At 32.8% G+C, this 18,640-nt stretch overlaps 1 protein-coding gene across 1 annotated transcript in view; it reads left to right on the top strand.

The window, feature by feature from the left end:
* Window positions 1-18,640, top strand: part of LOC112914100 (eyes shut homolog) — a 1,106,577-nt gene that overhangs the window by 98,887 nt on the left and 989,050 nt on the right. The window contains 1 exon segment of the mRNA XM_072749029.1: window positions 13,976-14,121. Coding sequence (XP_072605130.1) covers window positions 13,976-14,121 — 146 coding nt within the window.

Genomic DNA, 18,640 nt, shown 5'->3' with positions numbered 1-18,640 from the left:
ATCTCATTTCTTATCTTCTTCAGGAAGCTTTAGTTGTTTTTGACAGTTTTTTTTTTTTTTCTGTTACAATCAACATGTACTGTGTAAATCCCTATACCTAAACAAACAAAGACCAGGTAGAATTTTCATTAGGATTTCATTGAATATTGAATTTGTAGACCAATTTGAAGAGAATTGATATGGCTGTATGTAGGTCTTTAAAAATATCTTTCAAAAAAAAAAAAAAAAGCCAAATGGTTGGACAGATTCAACTGGATAGGATACAGATTGATTAGGATAAAAAAATTAAAAAATACTCATTTGCCAGGTCACCATTGCTATTCAGGCACCAAGGGCTATATTTGTTTATCTTAGTAGAGATCTAACATTTAGAATTCCTCTCAAAATTTATATCACAACCTGCTTAGTTTTCTGATAATCTTCTATTATTTTTATTATTTTCTGTGGTCATCTGGCTTTTACACTGTCCCATCTAGTGAAGTTAATGAAGACATGCTTTGAATCGTCACTCTTCTAACTCAAAAGCCTTTGAAGAGGAGAATAATCACAAGTCCCACAGGGAAACAGAATTGCTTTCAGTTTAAAATCTTGATAAGTCTAAAGGGGAATTTCAAGATCTTTCAGTTGGGCTTTCCTGCATAATGGCTCTTATTCCCATGTGGAGATTCTACTACTAAGTATATTGACTACACCACATATTTAAGGACTGTGGAGGAAAATAAAGCAAAACCAAACAAAACAACAAAAGATGGATTTATGATCCATCTACTAGACCTAAATAATTATGTACTCCTAATGGTGGAACAGTGGTATTTCAAAGGTAAGCATAAGTTCAGAGTTATTATCTAAAAACTCTTATCTTTCATCGGTGAACAATCATACTGGTATATGGCCTCAGAACCCTCTGGAACACCTGTGACTAAATGTCAAGATTTTTCTTCAAAAGGAGCTACTACCCTTCAGTTGAGGCACTTAGTCCATGACATAGCATAGGTCTGAAATTGTGTAAGAGGGTAGGAATCCCTACAAAGGCAGACTGAATTGTGTTTCTGTTCTGCAGACCTACATAATTAATTCTATATATGTGAATAGCACTATACCAGATTGTCCATGTATTTTATTTCTAGAAACTCATCACTGACTAGCCACTATCAAGATGTCTGAGTCCACCAATCACCATCTGTTTCTCTGATTTATGGGGCTATTTGCTCATTTTTTTTTAATCTGATAGTAAAGCATATCCGATAGTTTTTATCCATCCTTGGATCTCATTATTCTAATTTATATCGGAGAACTCAGCTGTAGCATCTCACATTATCACCAGCCTGTAAAGAACAACACCACAGAGTTCATCAAGACACTTAGTGGCACCCTCACGAACCCGGTTCTTGATCTTAGTGAATGGAATGTCCTCCTGGGTGAATGGAGTTTCTTCCTAGGAGGTAGGGATGCTCTCTGTATTCTCTTGGGATAGAAATTAATGGGTAACTGAACAACTTACACATGATAGATCCATTTAAACATTTCCATCACAATAAGCCTATGAACTGTTCCTTCTAATATATACCAATAATTCTCTGGCACTTCTGCTTCACCCATCTAAGCTGGAATTAAGTCCTGTTTTGGATTAGCCAATTTATCTAGCACCATACTTGGATGCTAATATTAGCACATTGAATCTTCTCTCCCCATCCTCATTTAACTCATTTAAGTTTAACTCATTTAAGTTTTATATCTACCTTAGAGTCAGTCCCACACATGCTCTCCAAATTTGTGACAATACAGATTTGGTGGGATTATTCTAGGGTATAGGCTAGCTGTTTCCAGGTAAGTGTTCCCATCAGCAAAGTTGGAATCTAACCCTTTTTATGAGTTAGAACCAATGAGAAATGTTGGGGAATGGGCCAGGGAAAACTGGCAACATTTTATAAGTCAACTCCTTCAGCAGCATTTAGAAGAAGGCTTGTGTGCAAAGAAGCACAGATTCTATAAGAAACAGAAGTTTATGAAGATTAAAGTGAATTCAGAGATTTAAATTCCTTTGCCATATCTATCCTTTGTTTACAGAGGGGTATGAACTCCTTCAAAGTTACTATACAAGCTATACTGGTTTGTGATTGTTGTTTAGCAGAAACTGAAAATTCAGTGTTTAAAAGTATTATTATTTATTAATATTTTCACATCCATGGCTTACTGGTATTTGGCTATAATATAGGCTGGGTTCATCTAAGTTTCTCTAGGACATAGCTGTGGAAGAAATGCTTCAGAGCCTGTTAAGTCAGCTGAAATGGCTGTACTCCAAGTATTTCTCATTTTTCTTGGACTAGCATGTTCTCACAGAGTTGCAGAAGTTCAAGAGCACAAGCAAAAACCATGCAAACTCTCTTAAGCCCTAGGCTCTGAAATAGTGCCCTCCATCCTTACCTATAGATCCTTGTGCAAAATAATAATAATAATAATAATAATAATAATAATAATAATAATAATTGTAGCCATGCTTGAAAGTGTGGGGCAAACACTCTTCCCATGATGAAGCTGTGGTTCAGAAGAAGAGTGGTAAAAATTTAAGATTAAAAAAATGCTATCAACCAAATAGAAAATAGGATTAGTAACTAGAAATTAAGCTCACAGAAAACATGCAGAGAAGCATGGGGCATTAACTGGTGTTCCTAATTTTCCCTGCATGGGACTTAGGAGACAGCTCAAAGTCAGAGACTTGAATGAAATGAATAGTAAAATCAAAATGATCTTACAAATCTAAATGAAGGTATTTCACATCAGTTAATTATATGGTTTCTAAAGACCAAGTTTTCCAAGTTCCAGTTTGAGATCTCAAAGAGTTAGAGGAGGAAGTCAGCCAAAATCCCTCTACTTAAAAGAGAACCCTCATGGTAGATTCATGAACACAAGAACTATGAGTTCATTTACAGAGAACTGATTTGATTATAAAGTTGATGTTGACTGGTCAATCTAGCTGATGACATCAAAGTGTTTATCAAACCGAGAATATCCTAAAAAGCTTTATGCAAAATAACCAAATACTAATGGTGAACAATCTGGCAATCAACATGCTGAAGAATTTTTATAAATATTAATCCTCAAGCTTGGCTCACATATAGGAAAAACTGCTGCCAATACAGTATACTGACTGAGCCATGACTGAACCAGCCTCTTCCTGATAAGAAATAAATGTTGGGGGTTTCTGGATGTGACTTTTGACTACTTGATTAGTGTTGAAACACCTGGTGCCATCAGCTTTATCCAGAGGCCCTTCCCAGAAACTGGAAATGTAAGAAAGGAAATGGAGGTAACTATTCAGAGATATCCTTTGAAGATGATTGTATAATAAACAGGAAATATTTAGAATCCCACAGCAATTTCTTTCTGGATAAAAAAGAAATGGCAGCTGCTCTGAAAGGCAGTCTGGCAGATTTTTGCAAAACTTACAATATGATCCAAAAATCACACTACTTGGTTTTTACCCAAATGAGTTAAAACTTAGGTCCACTTGTGTGATCCTGGAGACCTGGGAACGAGTCCTGCGTTGGGCTCCCTGCATGGAGCCTGCTCCTCCCTCTGCCTGTGTCTCTACCTCTCTCTTTCTCTGTGTCTCTCATGAATAAATAAATAAAATCTTAAAAAAAAAAGAACACTCAGATGTTCATAGCAGCTTTATTCATAATTGCCAGCACTTGGAAGCAACCAAGATGGCTATCAGTAAGTGAAAGGGTAAATAAGTTGTGGTATGTGCAGGCAATGGAATATCATGCAGCACTAAAAAGAAAGCGAGCTATCAGGCCATGAAGACATGTGGAGGAATCTTAAATACATATTACTAAATGAAAGAAGCCAATCTATAAAGGCATACATAGAGTATGATTCCAACTATATAACAATCTGAAAAGGGCAAAACATTGGGGATAATAAAGAGATTGTAGTTCCAGGAATTAGAGAGTAAGGAGGGATAAATAGGTGGATCTCAACGGATATTTAGGGCAATAAAGCTATTATGTATGATATTATAATGATGGACACATGCCATTATACATTTGTCAAAATGCATAGAATGTACAACCAAGAGTGTATGCTAATATTAACTATGGACTTTAAATGATAATGATATGTCAGTGTAGGTTCATCAGTCATAATACAAGGTACCACTGTTGTGAAATACTGATAGTGGGTGATGGTTTGAATATAAAGTGGCACTATATGGGAACTCTGCACTTTCTTCTTAATTTTGCTGTGAACATTAATCTAGAAAAATAAAGTCCATTTTAAAAATACCATCAACATAGCAGCCTTTTCTTTTTTAAATCTGTATTTGGACAGAGCCTCACAAGCTTCCTCTGGCTGATGTTTGAGGCAATAAACTGTTGGTGATAATTGAATAGAAGCCCACAGAAAAATGAACTAAGTATTGGCTCAAATCAGTTTAAACTTAAGAGTACATAACAAAACATAGCAAAGAACAGGAAGAAGCAATTTAAGAGGAAGAAAAATAAATGATTAGTAAACACATAATTAGGAAACCTGAAATAAAATGAGATATTTTATGTCCTCCTAAAGTGAATTTTATCTACTGCTCATAAGAGGATGAAGAACTATCTTGAGGAAATTGTTATAAACCTCATGTGTATACCTAGAGAAAATCTTGAATGTAAAAGGAGATATGGATACGTTTGTGGCATGTTTACAATGGTGAACATTTAGAAACAATCTAAATAAATAAAAATGTGATATACTAATAAACAGAAAACTATTATGTACTGTAAATAAAATGATAGGATTATATATCACTTGAGTGTTTATTGAAATATATAATTGAACTGAAAAGAAACTATCAGAATAACATATATACATATAAAATACTATTTAGTAAAATATTATGTAAGAAACTGACAAACCATTTCCCAAATTGGCTATACAATTTTGCATTCCCACCACCAGTGAACAAGAGCTCCTTTTGCTTCACTTGGTATTCTTATGAGTACTTGGTATTGTCGCTATTCTGGATTTTGGCTATTCTAAAAAGTGTGTAGTGATATCTTATTGTTTTGATTTGCATCTCCCTTGTGACATATGATGTGGAACATCTCTTTATATGCTTATTTGACATCAGTAGAGCTTCTTTGGTGAGCTTTTAAGAGCATGAGCCTATTTTTTTAATTGGATTGCTTATTTTCTTGTTGAATTTTAAATATTTGTATATTTTGGATAATAATTATTTGTTTTATATGTCTTTTGCAAATATCTTCTTCCTGTCTGGCTTTTCTTGTCATTTTCCTGACATCATCTTTGACAGAACATAAATTTTAATGTGAATTAAGCCTATCTTATCAATTCTTTCTTTCATGGATCATACCCTGATGTCATATCTAAAAAGACAACCAGACCCAAAATCAACAAGACTTCCTCCTTTCTTTGAAGAATTCTTATAATTTTGCATTTTTCATCGAGCATTTTTTCCATTTTGAGTTAATTTATACAAGGATTTTAAGATGTGTGTCTAGATTTTTTTTTTAATTTTTCAATGTGGATATCCAGTTGTTCCAACACCATATATTGAAAAAAACCACCATTTCTCCATTGAATTGCTTTTGACCCTTCGTCAAATATCAGTTGACAGTATTTATGTGGGTATATTTCTGAGCTCCCTATTCTGTTTCATTGATCTATTTCTTTATTCTTTTGATAATACCACACTGTTTTGATTACTGTCGGTTTTTAATAAGTCTTAAAGTCAGGCAATGTCAGCCCTTTAACTTTGTTTTCCAATATTGAATTCTGAGTCTTTTGCATCTCTGTATAATCTTTAGAATTGTTTCATTAATATCCACAAAATAACTTGCTAGGATTTTGATGGGATTTCATTGAACCTAGAGATCAAGGGGGGAAGAACTGACATCTGGACAATATAGTGTTCCTTTTTTTTTCTTTTGACAATATAGTGTTCCTATCCATGAACATGTAGTATCTCTCCATTTAATTTTTCTTTGATTTCATTCATGAGAGTTTTGTAGTTTTCCTTATATGAATTATGTACATATATTAATAGATTTGTACATAGTTATTTTATTTTGGATATATTAATATAATATTTAATGAAATTTTAAAAGGTGTTTTGAAGAATGCACATTAATCTAAGAATAGTGATTTCCTCCCAGTGGAAAGGAATGAAAAGTGAATCTCTATGTATACAAAGGGTTTTCAAAGACAGGTTTTATACATTTTCCTTAAAACTATTCAGCAACATGGAAAAACATTGAGATGTGTTAAATATGGATGATGGGTATATGGGTGTTGATTATTCTCAGAAAATTACTTTAAGTTGTTATAAGAAAAGCCATTTTCAATGCATTAAAACCTTGCAAAGGCAAACAAAATCATCAACACTTGAAAAATAAGTAATCACATTTTCATATCCCATCTGTTTTCCAAGAATATGTTTTTGGATATAAAGTACCTTTTTTAGTGTGCTTTTAGCATATTGATATTAACTTACCATTAAAAATATTTGAGATAATCTAACAAGTCATTTAAAACCAACTGTTGTATGTTTAGCACTAATTAAACTATGGACACAAAAGAAAAATAGTAAAAATATATAATGTACTTTAATATCACATCTATATTTTTTAATCTGTTCTATTCTCTCCTTTGGTTATTGAAACTGAAAACTGCAACAATTAATACTTAATCCTAATGAACATTCTTTAAAGATGAATTCCTTGAGATATGACAGCATTTTGATGACAGCCCCAGTTCAACTACAAACTATTGCAACACTGGACACTACAATCGACATTTTCTGACATTTGGAACATATGTTATCTGTTAGAACTAATGTCTTTTTAAGCCTCAGTCATCAGTTTACTTAGATCACTGATAATAATATTGAACTATGAAAAATTTACAGTTGAGAAAGAATTCATCAGAACAATTACAATAGCAGTGTCTGGTTCATTCAGAGAATATAGAAGAAGAAAAATTTCCAGTTGGCTGATGTAATTATCACACACAAATCATTATCAACAAGAATATTGTGACCAATTGGTGTGTGATGTTCATGAGTTTAGCAGTTCTTTAGCATTTCAAAGTTGGAAATGACTGGTTAATGTACATTTAATTAAGAGACAAAAATCCGTACATCTTCTATAAATTGCCTAAAAAACAGTTACTAATCCAAATGGTTTACATTCTACTGGACACTTTCCCATAACCCTGTTGTTTCCACATCCATGTTTAGTAAAAGTATAATAATGACATAATAAAGACTATTTGAAAGATAATCACTGGGATCCCTGGGTGGCGTAGTGGTTTGGCGCCTGCCTTTGGCCCAAAGCGCGATCCTGGAGACCTGGGATCGAATCCCACGTCCGGCTCCCGGTGCATGGAGCCTGCTTCTCCCTCTGCCTGTGTCTCTGCCTCTCTCTCTCTCTCTGTGACTATCATAAAAAAAAAAAAAAAAGAAAGAAAGATAATCACTCTGTAGAGCAAATGTAGGAAAATGCTAGTTAACTTTTCCTTCATCCTTTGGCTTGAGATACAGAGAATATACAGCACCTTAAAGTATACCATCTTAAAGATGCTAAGTTAAAACAAAAAAATAAATAAACTACACATATCATAGTATGTTAAATATTCTCTTAGATTAATATTAAATTTGGTAGTTTATCCATGTGCAGATTTTACAAATATTGTTTACTTTTCATTATCTATGTTTGTATACTTAAGTGTGTTTTTATCCATTAAAAAATATAATAGAATAGATAGTGAGTTTTATGTATCTTATAACTCCTTAAAATTTTTAAATATTATCCACAGGATTTATTTAACTTTAACTTCTTCAAAAATTTTAGTGTGGGGATCCCTGGGTGGCGCAGCGGTTTGGCGCCTGCCTTTGGCCCAGGGCGCGATCCTGGAGACCCGGGATTTAATCCCACATCGGGCTCCCGGTGCATGGAGCCTGCTTCTCCCTCTGGCTGTGTCTCTGCCTGTTTCTCTCTCTCTGTATGACTATCATAAATAAATAAAAATTAAAAAAAAAATTTTAGTGTGAAAAAAAATCTTAGTGTGTGAATCCTTATCCACATTACAAATGAAAATAGATTTATTGATTAAGAAATTTAATCATTTATTATTATTAGTCATTTATTGATTAAGAAATATCATTATTATCAAGAACTATGGTTCAGGAATGCAGTATAGAATTACAAGAAAGATGTAGAAATTGAATTAAAATGTTTTATAAATTATCTCAAAAGTTGAATAGCTATAATATAGGCTAACATGTTCTAATCATCAAGTTTCTCCAGCAACTGTCTGAAGTTTTAGTTTAGAATTTTGGATTCTAGCTTTTTATAAAATGACCTTTTGGAAGAAATATATATGAAATCTTAATATTATAAGCAATTTTAAAATTAAAACCCTCAAAAATTAAATTAAAACTCATTAACTATTTATATATCAGAGTGTGTCATATGATTTCATCAATATAGGTATATTTTAAAATAACAGCTTTCTAGAAGCATAAACACAATTTCTCTACTTATTAACTTCTTTCTCATCTGAAATAAGATAAAACAAGATAAAAGAATAATGTTAAGAATAATGTAAAGCAGGGGCTCATTTTAGAGCTACATGCCTCTGTGATTATCTTGCATATTTCCAAATCCTTTCATTAGGGCAATGCCAGTTTATGTAAAATAAAGTTACTGGTGTTTACCACTACTTTTTTTCAATGTACTGAACTTTATTTAGAAGTCACCTGTTAAAATGCATTGTAGTTTTGGAAAAGTATCTTGAAAACCTATCTGGAAAATTTTAGGTCACTATCGAATTAAAGGAAATTTGAAGAAAAAATGTTCAAAAATTTGACAACCTATTTAAATTTAATTCCACTAAAACTTTTTAAATAAAGCCTTGAATTTAATTTAGAAGTTTCCATTTTATCAAAAATATATTATAAATTTCATGGTCTTAATTCTTGCTTCAAGACAAGATATTTTTAGGGCAGCCCCAGTGGTGCAGCGGTTTAGTGCCGCCTGCAGCCTGGGGTGTGATCCTGGAGACTCAGGATCAAGTCCCACGTCGGGCTCCTTGCATGGAGCCTGCTTCTCCCTCTGCCTGTGTCTCTGCCTCTCTCTCTCTCTAAATAAATAAATAAATAAATAAATAAATAAATAAATAAATCTTTAAAAAAAAAAAAGACAAGATATTTTAATATATGCATCTTTGTGTTTTAAAAGTTATTAGAACAGAGTTTCATCAAAAGAAGGAAATGTTTTAGAGACTTACACAATTCAATATTGTTATAAGATTAACTAGGTCACTGAAGACATTAATAAAAATCAAGGTTCACTTTTACTTTTTCTCTATAGCCTAGGTAGATTTCCTCTGCATAATGTAGAGACAGGGCCCTTAGCAGCTAATAATGGAAGGAAAAATACACCAAAGCTGAAGGGGTTGTATATTTTAGTTGGAGGCCAGTAGGAGGAGGAATCTGGTGAAATTCCTTTCAGACATGCCTCATGTGCTTTGATTGTTTTAATGGTTTGAAGGGCCAGGGTAGGTGCAGAGAGAACAGGTTGAGAATGTGCTGCACTTGCCTGCCTCTCTTATTTGAGAGGGAGAGGAGGTGTGTGGACATGGGCAGGAAAGAGAGAAAAGGAGGTGGGAGGAGGAAAGGAGAGAGTACATGTATATTTTAAGTCTTCTGGGAAAGACTGGACACAGAGATTCAAGGTAGATGCTCTGTTCTGGAATAAAGATTTGATTTTCATGGAAATTTGCCCTAATATTATATAATAAATGAATATAATGTTTAGTAAAATTATAAAAGGATCCAAGAAACTAAAACTCATGAGGTAACTAGAATTGGAAAATGAGCAAATGAGAATTCTGGGTAGTTGAGAAAATCTGAATCTTTTCATACATCCTCAAGATGACTGTACAAACAAACAAACAAAAAATAAAAGTAAAAGAAAAGCTCCTACTTTCACCACAAGAAGACAAAGAATACGAAAAATTTCATGTAACTGATGGAACGAGTAAATAATATGTTTAAAATAATGAAAACAAGGCTTCTCATTGTTACAAAAAGAACTGCAAATATAGAAATCAACTAGACTAAAATGAACCCTGTTATGTTAAACTAGAGATGTTAGTATGAACTCATATTTTATATGTATGTGTTTATAATACACATGTATACATACATACACAAAACTATATATAAATATGGACATATATGTACCAAATGTATATACAGAAACACAGTTATATACATACAACTATATTTATGCATATATATAAATACACATACACATAGAAATTATCTTGGTTTCTAAATAACGTTCTACATTTAAAGGAGTCAGAGCTCCAAGGAGAAATGGCTGAATCCAGATCTAGAAAAGGAAATGTATATGAGAAACCTGGAACATCTAATGCTATAAAATAAGAGAACATTCAAAGAATGATGGAGACATCAAAAGGATATAGGAGAAAGCTTCAAGAGACAAATTGAGCTTGAAATAAATAAAAATAGTTATATATTTGACCCACTGAATAAAATAAAAAGTCATAAATCCATTTAGATGCAAATAAAATTGAATTAACTAGTTGAAAGGAAAAGTCAGTCTTTTTTTTTTTAATTGAAGGTAATTTATTTATTTGACAGATTATTTGTCAAATTGAAGATAATTTATTTATTTGACAGAGAGAGAGAGAGCACAAGGAGGGGGAGCAGCAGAGGAAGAGAAGCAGGCTCCTGGCTGAGCAAGGAGCCCAACGTGGGGTTCAATCTCAGGACCCTGGGATCATGACCCAAGCAGAAGGCAGATGCTTAACCAACTGAGCCACCCAGGCACCCCAGAAAGGCCCATCTTAATAGCTAAATCTCATCTAGTAAATGTGGAGCAAATGAGGAGTTAGAAAAGCACTATTTGGCAAAGACTATAAGGGATGACAGATTTAGTTAAGAATCATCCATGGAGAATATCTCCTATTTTAAGTTGGTTGAATTCTCCAGATTCTAAGTACTGATTTGATCATGAAACCACTCAGGAACTTTTTCATAATTACAGAAAACATAATCTGGGTGGCAAAAGGCAAGGGATATGGATATTCCCTTGTTTTCAAAAAGAGATAAAGAGAGGAAAGAGACACAGTGAGAGAGAGAAGTTATAAATTTAATGAATAAATTTCTGTTTATAATAGACTGAGAAAAATCAATGACCATTATTATAATTTTATCATTGAGAGGAAAGATGTCGCAAAATAATTTCTAATATTCAAACTTCCAGAGTAAAGAATAGATTTTATAATTTCTGGAAGTATGATAAAGCTGCCCTAAGTATCTGCAGCAGATGTATAAATTGAGAGCAGAGCCATTATCTGATATATTTTGTAGTAATCTATCATTTTCAAATCTATCAGTATGAAAAAATTATTTCTTGGACACACCTTTTAGTGCTACGACTGAAAACACTATCTGACTCCTACCTACTCTCTGATCCCTCACAATCATTATTGATTCACTGGAAACACACAATAACAATCAATGAGAGTATCATTAACAAACATATCTTGATCTTAAGCATTTAAAAGAATCGTTCTATTATCTGGACTATACTGCAAGATACTAGAGAGAAAGTGGAGATGGAAAAAAGTTTTGCTATTTGAACACAAATTCAAGATTCATAGTAATTGGATCACTCTAAAAAGGGATTTTGGTCAATATCCTAGTCACATGGCATTTTGAAGCCTTCTGTCCAACTGATACAAAAGCCCCACTTTTTCTTGACTAACCAGCAAAGCCTTACCTGTCACCTTCTCTAGCATTTAGCTCTGTTGTAGGACTTCACACCTGTCTCAATTGGCATATATTTACTGTAATGTTTACATGTGAAAGTCCCTAACTTCTCCAAGAGAATTTTAAAAAATAAGCTGAAGCCTTATTACATTTAATCTGGGTACTTGACTGACATCTGGCATTTAATCAGTTAATATGTGGTGCATGAGTAAAAGAGGAACATGGGCATGTTAGATTTCCATTGATTATGTTTTTGTAATTACAATTATAGTTGAAACTGAATTTAATTAGAAAGAGTTTTCCTCAAAAACTCAGAATAAAAATATTTCAAAAGCATTACAAGAAAATCTGGTAAAGCAGTTTTATTTAGATTTCTACAAAAAGAGAAAGAAAAAAACTATATAGAACTTGTTTTTCTAAATCCATTTTCTCTCATTTTAATTTTTTCTATAGGAATTAGTTTTATGCCTTAATTAATATTTTTCTATGAATACAAAAAAGATTAAATTATTGCTTTCTTTTCTTAACATTATTTATTGGACTATCATAGGTTATTTGGTGGTCGTTTTACAGATTTTTTTTTTTGCATATATATGACTAAAGCTAGTTACAATTCCATCTCAGGAGAATTAGTCTTCTATCTTCTGGCAAATAGCTATGGACTGACTAGATGTTGAGATAAAATATGTTCAGCACAATATCCAGGAATAGACCAAAAATAAATTCAGGGTGAGTCTGCCACATGGTTATATAGATTGTTGCTACAGCCTACACTATAAAGGAAAGAATCAAGGGCTCTTTGAGACAGGATCTGTATCAATAAAAAGAAATTCACATAGGAGCAAGAAATATTTCTAAATTAAAGTGCAGAGGACATACCTGAACTCAGTAAGTCAGATTCATCAGAGGCTGATGTTAAGATGAAGAGGGGAGAGTTGGATATTGAAAGGAAGTTCAGTTGAAATTTCTGGAAACCTTTCTCAATGGCAAGGCTCTTGGGAATCACTTCTATTAAGTGCATGATACTTTGAACCTGACATCTAGCCATTGAATTATGTCCAATTTCTCCAACATCTGTCAATATAATTAAGCAGTAATGATATTGTTTTTGCTAAAACGATCTTTTAACCAGAAGGTTTTCTTTTATTTTATTTTATTTTTATTTTTATTTTTTAAAGATTTTTTTTTATTTATTTATTCATGAGAGACATAGAGAGAGAGAGAGGCAGAGACACAGGCAGAGGGAGAAGCAGGCTCCATGCAGGGAGCCCGATGTGGGACTTGATCCTGGGTCTCCAGGATCACACCTTGGGCTGAAGGCGGCACTAAACCACTGAGCCACTGGGGTTGCCCCAGAAGGTTTTCAATATCAAAAATATAATTTAATCCACGGATAGAATAATCTTCGAATTTTTAACACAGGATATAATTAAATATTTACATTTATATAATAATAAAATATACATTACAGAATTAAGCTCAATAGAATTTATCAAAGATATTATTTATCCAGATACATTCATTAAAAAACAATTCTCACATAAAGAACATCAAGGGAAAAATATCTAAAGGTTGTTAATGAAATCATTGAGATAACATGTCCTCATGTTGATCTGCAAACTGGGTCTTGGCAGTCAGGAGGCACTTCATTCTCTCCCTTGTCTTTGGAATGTATGTTCTGTCCACTATTCCCAATTAGGAACAACTTCAGTAACAAAGTCTTGAGAGATTAATGTATTAGTGAGATTATCTGGATTACATACATGACAACCTCATTAATACCTCTATATAAACTTTTAAAATTTGGGGAGCAGGTATGATAATCTACTTGTTTTGTAGGTGCCTAAGACAAGCATGGAATGAAAGTTCCTTTGCTTATTAAACCTGTCACTGACCAATTTGGAGTGGATTGCCTCTTTCTTCTGATTTTCCTTGCCTTGTATCTGCAGGGACCAGTTTCAAGTTTCACTTGGGGAACTTTCAAGGTTGTGAACCAATAAAGGTCAATTATAATTTCTCCAAGGAAAAAAAATGAAGAGAAAATATTACCATTTATTTAAATTAAAAGGCTAAAATTTAATATATACATATGAGTTATGTATATAATGAAATGCTTTTTTGTCATTACATGTGACTTCTCATTTTCTGACTTTTCTCTAGATTTATGTGCAATTGTGAAACAGTGTACCCTGGATCTTTGTGTGAATTGGATATGAGTGAATGTGAAATCTCACCTTGCCTAGATGGAGAAGATTGTGTCAGCAGAATTGTTGGATACAACTGCCTCTGTGCTCCTGGTTACACAGGTAAACCTTTATCTGCCCTGTCTGTATTAACATATTGCTATCTATAAATTAATGGCAATCTTATACTTACTCTCCAGAACCCGAAATAACCTGACATGTGCAGGTAGGACAGGAAGTGCAAGAGACTCTTTGTCTCTTATTTAAAAAAATAAAAACAAAAATTATGCATTTTAATTTATCATTTGCTAACATCTAAGAAATATATGGATTGTATTTGGAGGTATTTTACACTTTTATGCTTTTTTAATTGAAACATCTGAATTATGTTTATATTGTTATAATACAAAGAAGTATCAGTATATGAATAATCTAAGAGAAAATATACTGTCATATCAATTATAATAAATGTCATTAAAATACAATAAACTTAGCTCTTTTAAATATACTTATATGCCAGAAATCAGGAAACCATTGTAAATTTAAAGTTCTAGGAGAAAAATATAATTTGGTTGGAGTTAGCTATCTTAATATCAACTATTCTACAGCATAAATGCTATCCAAATATAAAGGCAAAAGTCACCAAGAACTATGGAAAGGAAAATGGATTAACCCTCTAAACCTCTGCTAAGAAACTACATTTATGAAATACAAAAAGTGTATTATTTTCATATACTAATATTAATTAAATGAATCCAGGAAAAATTATTGAAATCTTAAGTTTCAATTTATTAACTGGCTGAATTTTACACCACTGGGCTCCTTTGGGTTCCTTTCTTGAGGGAAACTAGTTAAGTGTGCCTAATGTTACATTCTATATTCGCAGGAGTAAAAAAAACACTAGAAAAATAGAAATAAGATTGGAAAGCAAAATTGGTAAAAAAAAAAAAAAATATATATATATATATATATATATATATAGAAGTATTTCCATCTGATAAGTCATCAAAGGTATGAAAAAGTTAAGGACCCGAACAAAGAATATACAGGAGTCTTTCCTGAGGAATCCTGATGGTATCAGAGGTTTCCTTGGTAACAATTGTTACATGCACAAAAGTCTCTGCTTAAATTAAAAAAGAAAATTAAACCCTTATCTACATATTTTGTTTCGTAAATAGGAGGCAATAAATTTTAGCCACAAAACAGTATCCTTTCTAAGTGTCCTGTTGCCCATCATATTCCAAATTATTGGAATTTTTATTTGGGACCATAGATACTACCTAGCAATGCCACTCACCACGCTGTTGTTTTCTGCTGCTTATTGCTTGCTAACAGTGTTAAAACAAGAAATGACACACTGAGCTCAATATGACTGAGAAACATATTTAGTAAAATTATTTGATGTCACACATTGATCCGATATTTTAGATTCATTGTAAAGTTTGAAGGATTAACATGTTCTTTATTTTCACAATGTCTCAATTTTTATTGAAAGCTAATGTGCTTAGTGTTGTTTCAAAATTTAAGATCGATTTGCCAATTAGACACCCCTGTGGAGAAGTTGAGTACACAGTTGGCTGTGTGACATAGTCTGGAATGGAAATGTAAATTTTGAGAGTCATCAGATACGCAACTATAATACTGGATAGGATCACAAATAAATGAATGTAGATAGAATAAAGAAAAGGACAAAAGACTAAGCCCAGGGACATTGCAATATTTAGGGGTCCATGAGAGGAAGAAGAACCTACCTATGGAGAAAATTGAGAAGAGCAGTCAGTGATACAGGAAGAAAAACAAGGAGAAATGGAGTGCAGAAAGCCATATAAATTCTTTCAAGTAGAGAGAATGATCAAGTGTCAAATATTATTATTAGGTCAAATAAAATAAGGACTCAGTACTGACCATTGGAGATGTAATGCAAATGTCATTAATGACATTGTCAAGGAAGCAGTTTGGCTGGAGTGGAGGGCGCAAAAGTCTGTTTGAAGTAGAGTTAAGAGAGAATGTGAGAGAATTATATTGCTGAGAGTGAATATGCATCATTTATTAAAGGAAGATATTTATGTATTTAAGACAGAAGCAAGAAATGGGGTAGTAGCTTGAGGAAGGACAGAGATTTAAAATAAAAGGCTTTTTCTCACTTACATGCTTACTAAATGACTCTGACTCCTGTGTGAAGAATAAGTGCAGTTTCTGCAGCAGCAGAGAGATACATCAGGAGGCTTTTAGAATTACAGTTGGCTCTTGAACAACATGAGGATTAGGGACACCGACTCCCTTGCATTCGAAAATCCACACATGATTTTTGACTCTTCCAAAATATTACTAATAGCTCACTGTTGACCAGAAGCTTCACCAATAATAAAAACAGTTAATTAACACATGTTTTGTATATTGTACTCTCTACTGTAGTTTTGCAATAAAGTAAGCTAGGGAAATAAAATGTTATCAAGAAAATCATAAAGAAGACAAAGTACATTTACAGAACTGTATTTACTTTTTAAAATTTGTGCTTAAGGTGACCCATCCATTTCAAAACTGTGTTGTTCAAGGATCAGCTGTAGTTTAAGTGACAGATTAGATCAATATTGCATAGGAGAGATTGTGAGACATGCCTACATACAGCATATCTTACAAGCTCAATAAATGTTCATGAATAGATGAACAATAACAACATATAAATATTAAGATGTATCTCTAAACTAATCATTGATTAATCAAACTGGTTTCTATTCCATCTTTGATGAAAAAATCTTTAACTCCCTCTCATTGATTCATTGGGTTCTGAAATATTCTTTATTTACTTTCACATTGGGGATTCAAGCTGTTCTGGAGTGATGCTCTCATAAAGATACATACACAAAGCATATATTATGTAATTGATTAATGGGAAGGCCAGTTATGATTCCATGGGCTTCCATTAAGTCTCTAAATGTGAATTTGGCCTATTTTCCAAGTAAAATGTGTACTTTGTTCAGCAAATTATGGGGTTTTCTTTTGTTAATTATTGTAGGCTTCTCCTATTAAAAGGAATGCACTTTCTTAATTTCAAGAATTATTGGAAAGTTACAAATGTCCACCTAATTTGTCATTGTAAAAATGGATTTTCACACTTGCTTAGATGGTCTAGTATGAGCCTTCAGGTGAACTTAATAAGCAGTGTTTGGGGTAGCCAACATGTCTCTATAGATAGTCAACTCTGACTTGTTCAGCTGTCATTTCAGGCCAAGTGTATCAGAGACTGGCAACTTGCCCCCACTGTTTCCTGAAAGGGTTGGGGGATTTAATTTTCATACTTCTACTAGAAAGCTATGACCATAAAAACAGTTCATTCAGTTAAATCTCTCCTTAATATAGATATATCTAGGAGACATTATAACATGATACCAGTAAATTATACCATTTAATTGCCATAAAGAAAAATTGTATAGGAAAATGATTTATGAGGGCTGGAATAAGGTTAGGAGTTATGAAAGCAAACTTAAATAGAGCAGCCAGGGAGGTCCACGGAAAAACTTTTTTGGTTTAAGATTGACATGCCTTTTGGTACACACATACATACATGTATAGATAAAGTGGTAGATTGAGAGAGACAAATGAAGAACCAAAATTACACTTAATAACCTATAAAGATAATATATTTTCCTAATAACAGATTTTAATATTTTATATAACTGGACCATTAAGGGAAGAGGTTAAACCAATGAATAAGCTTTGATATTTCCATAGGATATTAGACTCTTCATAGTGTATATATAAAACTATATAAAAATAATCATCATATCACAAATCAAGGAGAAAAACATTTAAGAATTTTAGGTGTCGTTGACAGTCTAGCAGTCTGCTAGTTAGGAAAAATATGGACATTGTACAAAGACTAATCTAAGTTTAAATATTTTCAGGATTTGCGTATTCAGCAAAATGCTTTCATTTCCACACTTATGTGTAATGTAGGACCTGTGCTTAGCCATGATTTCACTTAAAGGAGTGAAGAGATAATATTTTAGGGCAAATAGAAAATATAACAAACCTGTGTTTAGAAGCAACTTCTTTTAATATTCTTAAATATTTCTTCTGGTTTTTACTTTCATATTTCTTTTTTTAAAACCTTATTTGAGAGAAAGAGAGAGAGAGAACATGAGCAGGGAGGAGTGGCAGAGGGAGGTGGGGAGAGATAAATCTCAAGTAGACTAGGTGCTGAGTGTGAAACCCTACTTGGGGCTCTATCTTATGACCCCAAGATCACTACTTGAGCAGAAACCAAGAGGTAGACACTTAACCAACTGCAGGTACCACCCAGGCATTCTTTAGTTCCATATTTATAAATGGCATACTTAATACTGCTATTTCTTGATTTTCTTTCAATTTTCCACATTATCTAAATAATTTTTCCTATAGAAAAATAAAGATTTAGTTGTGTTATCATCTTTTCCATTCACCAGGTTATATGCACTTTTCCCCACTACTTCCTCCCAAAATGCTTTTTCAAAAATTTGTAAATAAAAATGTCACTGTTAATATCATAACCATATCAGTTTTCCTTTTTTATTTTCATTTTATTTTTGCTCATTTTGGTAGATTTGTATTTTCTTCCAATGCCTTTATTATATTGTTAAAGAACATTTGGCTCTCATTTTCA

This window comes from Vulpes vulpes, chromosome 1 (assembly GCF_048418805.1).
Source record: "Vulpes vulpes isolate BD-2025 chromosome 1, VulVul3, whole genome shotgun sequence".
NCBI lineage: Eukaryota > Metazoa > Chordata > Mammalia > Carnivora > Canidae > Vulpes > Vulpes vulpes.
This window is presented reverse-complemented; position numbering and strand designations above follow the sequence as displayed.